At 42.5% G+C, this 11,434-nt stretch overlaps 1 protein-coding gene across 7 annotated transcripts in view; it reads right to left on the reverse strand.

The window, feature by feature from the left end:
- Positions 1-968, reverse strand: part of FHOD3 (formin homology 2 domain containing 3) — a 749,832-nt gene extending 748,864 nt beyond the window's left edge. For all 7 annotated transcript variants that reach the window (XM_069075779.1, XM_069075767.1, XM_069075758.1 and 4 more), the window contains exon 1: positions 220-968. In XM_069075779.1, coding sequence (XP_068931880.1) covers positions 220-384 — 165 coding nt within the window. In that variant the 5' untranslated portion in view covers positions 385-968. The remainder of the gene's footprint in view (positions 1-219) is intronic.
- Positions 969-11,434: the final 10,466 nt, after the last annotated feature.

Below are 11,434 nucleotides of genomic sequence, written 5' to 3' on the forward strand. Positions count from 1 at the left end.
CACACACACACACACACACACACACACACACACACACACGCTGATACCCCCCACAGACTCATTAAAAGAATATTGTACACCCTAGTCATAGGAAAACTTTCCAACCCTTAAAACCCACCGAGGTACTCCCCCCACCTTTCTCATCTCCACGCACACCCCGGATCCTGTCCCACCCCTGCCGCCCGAGGGTGGTTTGTACAGCTTCCCCTTTGGGGCTACCTTGTGGGGTGCCCGAAGCAATCGGTGAATCCCAGCCAGTTGGGTAACGAGGGCGATGTCCTCCCGGAAAGTGTACAGTGGAGGCCGGCTAGGCTCGGGAAAGTTGGTGCTGTTGAAAGGGTCGGTATCATCTAGGAACTGCACCCTGCAAACAAGCGTAGCCATGATGTATCCATGCAAGAAGCTGAGCCGGGCCAGGAGGAGGCAAGCCCCTCTAAGTTAGAATAGCCCCGAGGGCACAGGGTCAGTCCGTCCAGGCCCCCAGCGCTGCCCCAAAGCCCCCAGAGCTCGGCGGGCAGCTCGGGGACGTGCAGCCGCCTTCCCCCGCTTCCAGCCCGGGCTCAGGCTTGGGCTCTGCAGCCGCCGCAGCAGAAGCCGGACTCGCAGCGCAAAAAAGAAAGGCACGGACTGGCGGAGGAGTCCCCTCCTCCCGCCAGCTCCAGCCGCCGCTCCTGACTCCACGAGTCCAGGACTGGGGGAGGGAGCGGGGGAGGGGCGAGCTGCCCTTTTCTCTCTCAGGGTACCCGAGGTGGCGGCGGCCGCAGCGGCTGCTCCAGCGTGGGCTGCACTGGGTGGTCCCGGCCTGGGTTAGAGGAGCAGAAGGACAGTGAAAGGAGGAGAGAGGGTAAGAGCAGCGGCAGCGGCTGGAGCGACAGCGGGGGCGGCGGCGAGCCCGCAATCCACTGCACCAAAATGGGAAACCCAGGCTCTGACCAGGCTGGCTGGTGAAAGAAAAGCCCCAAGCCTGACTGGAGCCGGTCCCACGGAGCCCGAGCTCTAAAGACAGGCTCGCCGACGCCCTCCAGTGGGCCCGCGGAGCCCGCCTGGCCGCCTGGCCGCCTGGCCGCCCGCCCGCGGGACAGCCTGGTTTGGCCCTCCTCTATCTAAGCGAGCCAGCAAATGTGGCCTGAGCGCCTACTACGCGCTCAGGCTTGTGTGGGATACAAAGCAAGCTCTAGGGACCCGAGAAAGATTTATCCTTGAGAATTTCACAGTCCGATCCGTCTAGGATCTGCTTGCCCCAAAGATGAGCGGGGGGCGTGGAGAAGGAACCCAGTTAGAAATCTGCAAACTGCAGTCGGTTCGTTCCAGGCTGATATACTAAGGACTGCAAATGTCTCCCGGGCTGCGGGAGCGAGAGGCGGGAGAGACAGCTTCCAGGTGAGGGGCAGTAGGCATAGGGATTTAAAAGGAATGGTAGATGGAATTTAAAGGAAGTCGTCTGCCTCAGATCGGAACTGAACAGAGAACGATGGAAAGGTGAAATTCCCTTCTTTTCTGTAGGAAAGGGATACAGAGGAAACTGAGTCAGAGGGATTTTGTAGGAGAGATGCTCCAAGAACACTGCATTTCATCTCGGGGTCAGTCTTTATGCCCGCCTGCTTTGTGTCCATCTACTACCCCACTGATCTCTCCAGTGTGACTGGGCCACTCCCTGATCGTGGAGAAGCAGGATTCTGTCTCCTCCTGTTTTCTCTTCCCCTACTTGTAACAAGTCTGTTACCTAAAAAACTGATCGTTCCCTTCACTCTGTCCTCCACACCCTTATTGAAGTAAATGATTCCATTGATCTGTCCTTGTCTTCAGGGATCCCTCTTGGGGAGGGAGGGGAGGAACCTAGGGTGTACCCTATCCCTCAGGTCCCCACTCTTAGCGGTCATGTACTCCTTAAAAGTTAGGTGATGATGATTAGTGACATTTTCAGAGGCATTTGCATTTTAATAGCTAGATTTTTCATCCTTTGTGGCACAACTAACTCTCTAGTAGTCAAATTATAGGTGCTTTAATATAGGATGCTTTTATATATTATAATTATAATATATATAAATATATATATAATATATATAAAAATATATAATTATAGGTGCTTTAATATAGGAGATTTGGGGGTAGAGAGCCTATGCAGCATAGTTTAACTGTCTACTCTTCTAATATGTCTCATGTCTACCCACCACCATACCCATCCTATTATTTTGCTGTGCTCCCTTACCCTGCTGTGGCCTGCAGATATTGTGTGAACACAGGTTCTGGGCCCAGGCGACCCCTGTTCTGTGGAGGGGTAGAAATGTCTCCTCTATCCTACACCCATTTTTTCCTCTTTCCACCTTATCCTTTCCTCAGTTAAGCAGAAAACTGGCTCTCCTCTTGTCTATAGCTAACCATATCCTATGCTTCTTCCATGGAGGACTACATTTCTCCCATTTCCCATAACTCAGGATAAGAGATGGGTTGAGCTTCTCTTTGCTTCCCCATTGATCCACATCTTCTCTGAGTTTCTCACCATTTAAAGTTAATTCAAATTGTCATAGCTATTGTTCATACTTTTTTCACTACATCTCAAGAGTCATTCCCCCCTCCCCAAATGACCTCACTCTTATTCATCTTTTTCCTCTCTATTAACTTATCACCAGTAGTCTGAACACTTGGTGGTGAATTCTTTGGCCATGGCAATACATTAAACAAAACAAGAAACAAAGTGGCCCTCAGTCATTTGCAGTCTTCTGCTTCTGCAATGACAGAGGCAGAGTGGAGAAAAGAGGCTAATGATCACAAGTTTTATATAATCTACATATTTTTTTATAATCTACATATATCCTGGATGTGAGATACTTGACCAATGAGTTAAGAGACAATAGACCTGAGTTCAAAGCTATTCTTAAACATTTAATGGCGGCATAACCCTGGGCAAGTAACATAACCCTCTTTGTCTCAGGTTCCTCAACTGTAAAAAGGGGATAATAGTAGCACCTGTCTTTCAGGATTGTTGTGAGGACCAAATAAGATAATATTTGTAAAGTGTCTAAGCTAATGCCTGGTACATAATAGGCACCTAAGAAGTGCTCCCCAATAAATAGACATAATGGAGGAAAAAACTGAGTCAATCTTGACTTTCTCACTATAAATGAAATAAGAAGGAATATACAATAGAGGGGATGACATCCAGCTTCTCCTTGGAGAAGCAATTAAGAGAATCAATGGGGGCGGCCAGGTAAGAGTAAGAGCACCGGCCCCAGAGTCAGGATGACTTGGGATTGAATCCAGGCTCAGACATGAAGCACCCACCCAGAAACACCTGGCTGTGTAACCTTGAGCAAGTTACTTAACCCCAACTGCTTTTAAAAAAGAGAGAGAGAGAGAGAGAGAGAGAGAGAGAGAGAGAGAGAGAGAGAGAGAGAGAGAGAGAGAGAATCAATGGTGTTGATTTTATTGTACATACAAAGTCATAAACATAAAACATTTCATGGGACTTTTTGTATTTCTTATTGCAATGTTTATGATAAATATTTGCCCAAAAAAAGGCCACCATGAAGTAATTGAAGCTTATCTATCAACCTCTGCTGTAGAAGATATAAGGATATTCTGTTAAGTTCTCAGTAAGATACTCCAAAGTGAGTGAATAAATATGTTTTGATACTCAGTGATTTGAATGAAAAGTTGTAAAAAAAGGCAAAGGTATCAACAATGAGTTGGAGAGAAAATAGCAAAGCCAGGAGAACAAAGAACCTCCCCTCCCCCAACTCCTCCAAACAGATCTAGAAAACATACCAGACAGAATACTGATAAGGAAATCCAAGGGAAAAAAAGTTGCAGTGAGTCATTTTTATAGCTCAGGTGATCAAAAGAAGATAGACAGGGAGTTCTTTGGACAATAGGAAATCCCTGACAATTAGAAAGGACCAAAGAGAAGCTAATGATTCCATAAGACAACAAGAAACATTAAAACAAAGTCAAAAGACTGAAAATATAGAAGGTAATGTAAGATGTCTCAAAGCAAAACAACAGACCTGAAAAACTTATTGAAGAGAAAACCTTAAGAATCACTTGACTACGCGAAAGTCATGACCTCCCCCCAAAAAAAGGCTAGACATTATATCTCAAGACATGTTAAAGTGAAACTTCCTAAATCTCTTAGCAATTCAGCACCTGGTAACTGAAAGAGGATGGTGTGTGCATCAAAAAAAGAAAAAGTCCCAAAAGTATAAAAGACATCATAATTTTGAGTAAGGTACAGGAACAGGTGCCAGTTTTACTTCATAGATCTGGAATGGACTGAAGAGAATACTATGCCCAGGGTTAGCATTATGGGGTGAGGAGGAACCCCAAGTCTTGGACTGTGTATAGAGAGAAAAACAAATTAAAAAGCAAATAGCAGCAGAATATCTCATACCCCCAGGTGCAGAGCTTGGACTCAGTTCCAACATTTCAAGTCTTAAAAGAATAATAATAAAGACAGGAATACCATATCAAAGGAAAGCCTACAGTTTTGTCATTCTGAACCCTTGTCATTCTGAGCTTCACACCTCGCAGATAGTGGCCGAGTCCAGCACCCAGGTTGGGAACTAGCAAAGCTCAGACCAGGGGGCAGCAATCAGACTTGCCCTGGATCAGACCACTTTGAGAACACTGAAAGCTTAATGGTCCCTCGCTTGAGTTGTCCCTAAGATCTTGGAATAGCATAACATTCAGTACCCCAAGGAAGCAAGAACAGGAACAGCCCAGATCTTCCCTACAGACATGCATGAAACCCAATCATAACAAAATCCAAAGTCAGTAAGTAGGCTGCAAGAATAAGCAAATAAACAACAAAAAGTCCTACCAGAAAAAGCTATTATGATGACAAGGACATTCAAGATACAAACTGAGAAGATAACGACCCTAAAACATCTACAAGCAAAGCCTCAGGGGGGAAAACACTTGGCCACAAATTTAACTAGAATTCCTGGAAGTAAGAGTGTTTTTTTTTTTAACTTTAAAGTGTTTTTTATAAATTAAATGAGAATACTAGAAGAAAAAAATTGGAAAAGAAATGATAGCTACAGAAGATTTGGAATGGAAATTAATGTCTTGGCACAGGAGGTACAAAACCTTCCCAAGCTACAAATTCCCTGAAAATCAGAATGAACCAAATAGAAGCCAACGACTCCATGAAACAATAAATATTGATTAAGTCTAAAAACTAAAAAAAGGGGGGTGGATAAAATATAAGGTATAGCAAAAAACAAGCTGAAAATAGAGGAGAAAAAAATGTAAGAAACATTGTACTATATGAAAGCTATAATCAAAATAAAAACAGCCTAAACATCATATTTAAAAAATCTTTTTTTAATCAAACGCTTTATTAACATCTAGTTTACATCATTCATTTCCACAAGATTTTGAGTTACAAATTTTCTCCCTGTTTTTCCCCTACCTACCACCCCCAAAATAGCAATACCACTGGATATCCCCTCCTCTAATCTGCTCTCTCCCATATCTTCTCCCATACCCCCTCCTACTTTCGAGTAGGGCATGGTGGATCTCTATGCCCCAGTGACTGTATATCTTATTTCCCAGTTACATGTAAAATAATATTGATAATAGTATATATATTAAACATGTTATTTTAAAACTTTGAATTCCAGATTCATTCCCTTCCTCCCTTGTCAATCACCCTTACTGGGAAGATAAGTAATTCAATATAGGTTGTACATGTGTAGCTATGCAAAACATTTCCATAGTAGATATATTGTAAAAGACTGACTATATTTCCCTCCCTCCTATCTTACCTCCCTCTTGTTCTATTCTCTACTTTGATCCTGTCCCTTTTCAAAAGGGGGTGCTTCCAACTTCCCTCCCCCCCCAGCCTTCCCTCCCTTTCATCATCCCCCCTCTTATCCCCTTCCCCCCTACTCTCCTGTGGGGTGAGATACCCTATTTAGTGTGTATGTCATTCCCTCCCTAAGCCAAATTCAACGAGAATAAGGTTGACCCATTCCCTTTTGCCTTCCTATTCTTCCCCTCCATTATAACCATTTTCCCTTACCCCTTCTATATGAGATGTCTCTCCCCATTTCCTCTCATTATATTCCTCTCTCACCTCTTAATTTCACCTTTTAAGTATCATCCCTTCCCATTAAATTGGCCCTGTGCCCTCTATCTATGTATACCTGTACACATATATACACACATTCACATATGTATTCATACACCCATATACCCTCCTATATAGACATATATGTATGTGTGTGTACATTTCTATTCCCTTCAATTATTCTCATACTGATAAAAGTTTCATATGTTACAATTATTGTTTTTTCCATGTACGAATGTAAATAGTTCAACTTTGATAAGTTCCTTATGATTTCTTTCCCTGTTTACCTTCTCATGCTTCTCTTGCTTCTTGTATCTGAATGTCAAATTTTCTATTCAACTCTGGTTTTTTCATCAAGAATGCGTGAAAGTCCTCTATTCCACTGAATGACCATATTTTCCCTTGAAACATGATACTCAGTTTTACTGGGTAGGTGATTCTTGGTTTCAATCCCAGCTTCTTTGACATCTGCAATATCGTATTCCAAGCCCTTCAATCCCTCAGTGTAGAAGCTTCCAGACCCTGTGTTATCCTGATTGTGTTTCTACAATATTCAAATTGTTTCTTCCTGGCTGCTTGTAATATTTCCTCCTTGATCTGGGAATTCCGGAACCTGGTTATAATATTCCAAGGGATTTTCTTTGGGCGATCTTTTTCAGGAGGTAATTGGTGGATTCTTTCAACCTTTATTTTGCCATCTGGTTCTAAAACATCAGGGCAATTTTCCTTAAGAATTTCTTGAAGGATGATTTCTAGGTTCTTTTTTTGATCGTGGCTTTCAGGTAGTCAAATAATTTTTAAATTATCTCTCCTGGATCTATTTTCCAGGTCAGTGGTTTTCCCAATGAGATATTTCACATTGCCTTCTATTTTTTCATTTGTTTGGATCTGTTTAACAGCATCTTGATTTCTCATAAAGGCACTATCTTCCGTTTGCTCCAATCTAATTCTGAAGGAATGATTCTCTTCAGTGAGCTTTTGAGATTCTTTTTCCATCTGGCAAATTTGGCTTTTTAAGGCATTCTTTTCTTCATTGCCTTTTTGAGCCTCTTTTGCCATTTGAGTTAGTCTGTTTTTTAAGGTTTTATTTTCTTCAGTCAGGTTGTTGACTCTCATAATTTTCTTGCATCGTTCTCATTTCTCTTCCCAATTTTTCCTCCACTTCTCTTATTTGGTTTTCAAAATCCTTTTTAAGCTCCTCTGTGGCCTGTAACCAGATCATATTTTTCTTGGAAGCTTTTGGTACAGGAGCTCTGACTTTTCTGCCTTCCTCTTGTTCCATGCTTTGATTCTTTTTGTCCCCAAAATAGGAATGTAAAGTTGGGTTGCTCTGCTTGCTTTGCTTCCCTCATTTGCTCATGTTGCTACTCAATACTTGGCTTTTAGGCTTTTTGCCACAGTAGGAGGAGGGGAGCTTCATCCCAAATGCTGGGGTTTTCTCAGCTGCCAAAGGTATTAGTTGAGTGCCCTCTCTGAAGCCTCCACATGCTCTGACAAGTTGATCACACACCCCAGGACCTCCACCCTAGCCTGCAATTCAGATCCAAGCAGGTTAAAGCAAGAGTGATTACCCCTCAGACTGGTCACTTGGACCCCCTACAATCTGCAGGCCAGGAAATGAAGCTGCCACATGGTGGTGGCTACACAGCCATGGCGCCTCAGCGGCTTTTCACCCCCAGGGGCAAAGGCCGACCGCACTCCCAAATTACTGTATCCCAATGTCCACACTGCACTGACCTCTCACTTTGTCCTTAGCATCTATGGGTTGATAATTCTGAAAACTGCCACATCTGCTGGTAATCTGAAGTACCTCCTGCCAGCATCTGGTCAGGCCTGCCCTGAGGCTAAATCTTCTAGCTTGGGGGGGGGGGGGCCTGGGGTTGTCTCCCAGAGCCCTGCATTGGCCCCTTCCTGCCAGCCTGCCGGGCTGTCCTCAGTGGGAGGTTAGCTTCTCTGTGTCATTTTGTGGGTTCTATAGCTCCAAAGTTTGTTCAGAGTCACCTTTTACATGAATTGGGGGAGGTGGGACCCAGAGCCATGGGGAAGTCCTGTTTCTACACCGCCATCTTGACATATTTAAATAAATCTTAAAAGAAAACTGCATCTCTTGGAATTGTAGGGCAAAGTGGAAACAGAAACAATCCACTTGTCACTTCCTGAAAGAAACTTCCAAATGAAAACTCAGTTTCCAAAATCCAGAGTTTCTAGGTGAAAGGAAAAAAAAAAAACACTACAAGCAGTCAGGAAAAATAATAATTTAAAGACGGAGGAACTGCAATCAGGATTACAGACTTGATTCTTAACCCCCTCTTTTCAAAGAGGATAGGAAAAGAAAAGAAATGGGGTGAAAATTTAAGTGTTCTGATCTTTCTCTTCTCCTCCACTCTTCACACAACCTTGAAATCAATTAATTTTTTTACATTTTTTCTTTCCTTTTAATTTCCCCTTTTATGATCTGTCCTCCAAATATGAAGTTTATTTTGTTCATGACTATTTCCTACTTCTTAAACTGCTCTCTTCTCCTTAATTAGGCTCTAAGACCTTGTCCTGAAGTATGTATGATGGGTATGGTGTGTCCCAGATATTGGATCAAAAAATTAAAAGACTTGTTCATTGTACTATCCTTAAAAATATAAAAACAGAAACTTACTAATCCCGAACTCCCTTCTAACTCTCCTCTCTTCCTCTTCTTTTGCTGACAAACTCCTTGAATGAGGTATATGCACTTAGTCACAGATTTCCAGGATGACTTCCTTTAACCTGCTACCAGTTTATTAAACAAGATATTTCTAATGCATATTAAAATTATACAAGATTCCCTGGAATATAAAACAACAGAGATAACCTTGTTTCATAGTCCCCCAATCACTAATTTCAAGAGAGGCATAAGATGGGGAAACATGATCACTGAAGGTATTTGCCTTTGTCATGGAGGAGATCCAGTGAAGTTCAAGTTAAAAAGCAATTATAAGTTGTGGTATTTTCTAAACACTCCTGTTTGCTGATAACATTGTGATAATTCTATCAAGTCTAGGAACACTTGCATAATGTCTCAGACAGGATCTATACATGGCTAAGAGTTTGGCCTAACTACCCACACAGGAAAAACAAAAACCCAAAGATTGAGGAATACATATTGTCCAAACAATACTATGCAATTGAGTGGTTCATCTATAGAGTTTGTCCTTCAGTATAAATCTAGCTGTCTATCTAAAGTTTATGGGGTGTTCAGAATGACTAGCCCCTCTGGTGTGAGGGCTTTTTAGGGCTGCTCATCTACTTTTGGTGTCTACATATCACCCAACTCTCACCTGTGCTTCCAAGGACCTATAGCAGGCACAAAGGACACACCCAGGTAAAACTCTCTCGGCAGATGGGCTAAACCAAGTTAAGGGTAGCTGGTAGGCCTCAAACCTATGAATGGGTTAGGGGATGTACACCCCAACCATGTGAAGACTTCCCCCAGCAGAATGGGCAGACGAGAACAATTATTCCAGTGGCTATGAAGATGACTGAAGCAGGCTCTGTAGAGCACGCAGAGATTGGTCAAACATCAAAGAAGTCGAGGTCATCTACTGCATCCTGGACCACTGCAAGTTATCTTGACTTTTGTCCTGTTACTGGATCTCGATAACTCTACAAGAGAAAGTGAAATTGATGACATTGTAGGATTTTGCTTCATTTTAATCCATTTCACTTGAGAGTCAAGGTATCACCCCGTGATGTCATTGGTTCTCTTTGAAAACAAAGGAGAGACAACAACTTGTATATCTGTACTATCAATAGTATACTCGTATACTTCTAGACATTTGGGTAACCATCCTGTATATCTATAGTATATGTCTATTTTGGATAGACACTGCAATTAGACAATAAATTGGGCTGAAAATCCTTTAATTAACCCAAGCTTCTCCTTGAAATAAAGGCCCAACTTTATAATTACACTACCAGCACTACTGTATGGCTGCAAGTCATGGAATACTGCAGTCTCCAAAGAATTACAGCTTAGGTTTGTTCAATTCAGAGGTCAATGGAGTAATGAACTGTGATCTTGAGTGACAGAAATATGTAACAAATAAGGAATAACAAAGGAAGCACAAAGAAAAGGCAATCATCAAAGAAATGCATGAGAGGAAAAGGAGATAGGTTGGTTATGTGTCAAAAGTGATAGATGACTAATGGGTGATCCATTGATATCCTTGCAATATAAAAATGGAAAAAGGAGGACACCAGCATTTTGAGTGTGATAAATTTATGGAAAGATGTGGAAAAGAGTCCTACAGGATGTGCAAGCATGGGTGGATTTCAATCTATGTGAATGGAGAGAAAATCATTGATGAGATCACAGATCTCTTTGAGTATTTTCCTCTCTAACCCATTCCTAATCATCTTCAGCAACTTCAGCATCCACATTGTTGACTCAGAAGATACCTTGAACTCATACTTGTACCTTCCCTCCCTAACTGATTATTTTCTTTCAACATTATCCACAAACAGGACCATGTTTGTCCCTCTGAGATTTAAAACTTGGCACTCTCTTTCAACATTATATCTTCCAATTCCCTACACCCAGAACCTCAAAACACATCAACTAGAGTATGTCCCTTTCCCTAGATACATGCTATATTTTTCTACTCTGGACACCATGGTGGTTCTTTCATTGCTTCTCTCTCCTACACCTTCTACCTCTTCAACCTTTCTGTTATTCCACTGAGACAACAATCTCTAATCCTGGTTTACCTCTACTGTCCCAGCGACCCACAAGTAATAAGTAGCAGTGCTGAGATTTGAATTCACTAACCAGGTCTCCAGATCTAGTGCTCTTGCCAATTCAAAATGTTGCTCCCCCTCTTCACCTCAACATGCCACTGATTCTGCATCTAATAGCTCCTTCTTTGTTCTAGATTCTTCTTCTCTAAAACTAGCCCCTTTCACCTATACACTGGGATCTCATTCATCTTCTAGCCCCTGTTCCTACACTCCTTTGTTCTTCTCAACCTGTTTCATAGCTCGCTTTTGAATGGTGTTTTTCTTATCTTCAAGTGTGCAGGTGTCCCCTCTTAAACCATTCAAAACCTTCCTCATCTTACCAAGAATAAAGAGAGGAGGAACAAGAATAGAAGCACACAAAAGAAAGTTGAGACCCACAAAGAGCTGGAGAGAGATTATAACTAGAATGGTTTCCTAGTGAGTGAAATCCGTTTCTGGAAGTCTTAGAGCCTCACATCTGAAGGCAGGGTCATGCAGACAAGCCCAGATGATGGATCCCAGGGAATCTGGCTTCTTCAGCCAATACCTGACCTGAATTGAGTCCCTGTCTCACCCAACCCAAAACATAATTCAGGCCAAGGCCTTGCAGCCCAA

This window comes from Petaurus breviceps, unplaced genomic scaffold (genome assembly GCF_028583685.1).
Source record: "Petaurus breviceps papuanus isolate PSGF00001 unplaced genomic scaffold, PetGlider_PUasm1.0 151, whole genome shotgun sequence".
Taxonomy (NCBI): Eukaryota; Metazoa; Chordata; class Mammalia; order Diprotodontia; family Petauridae; genus Petaurus; species Petaurus breviceps.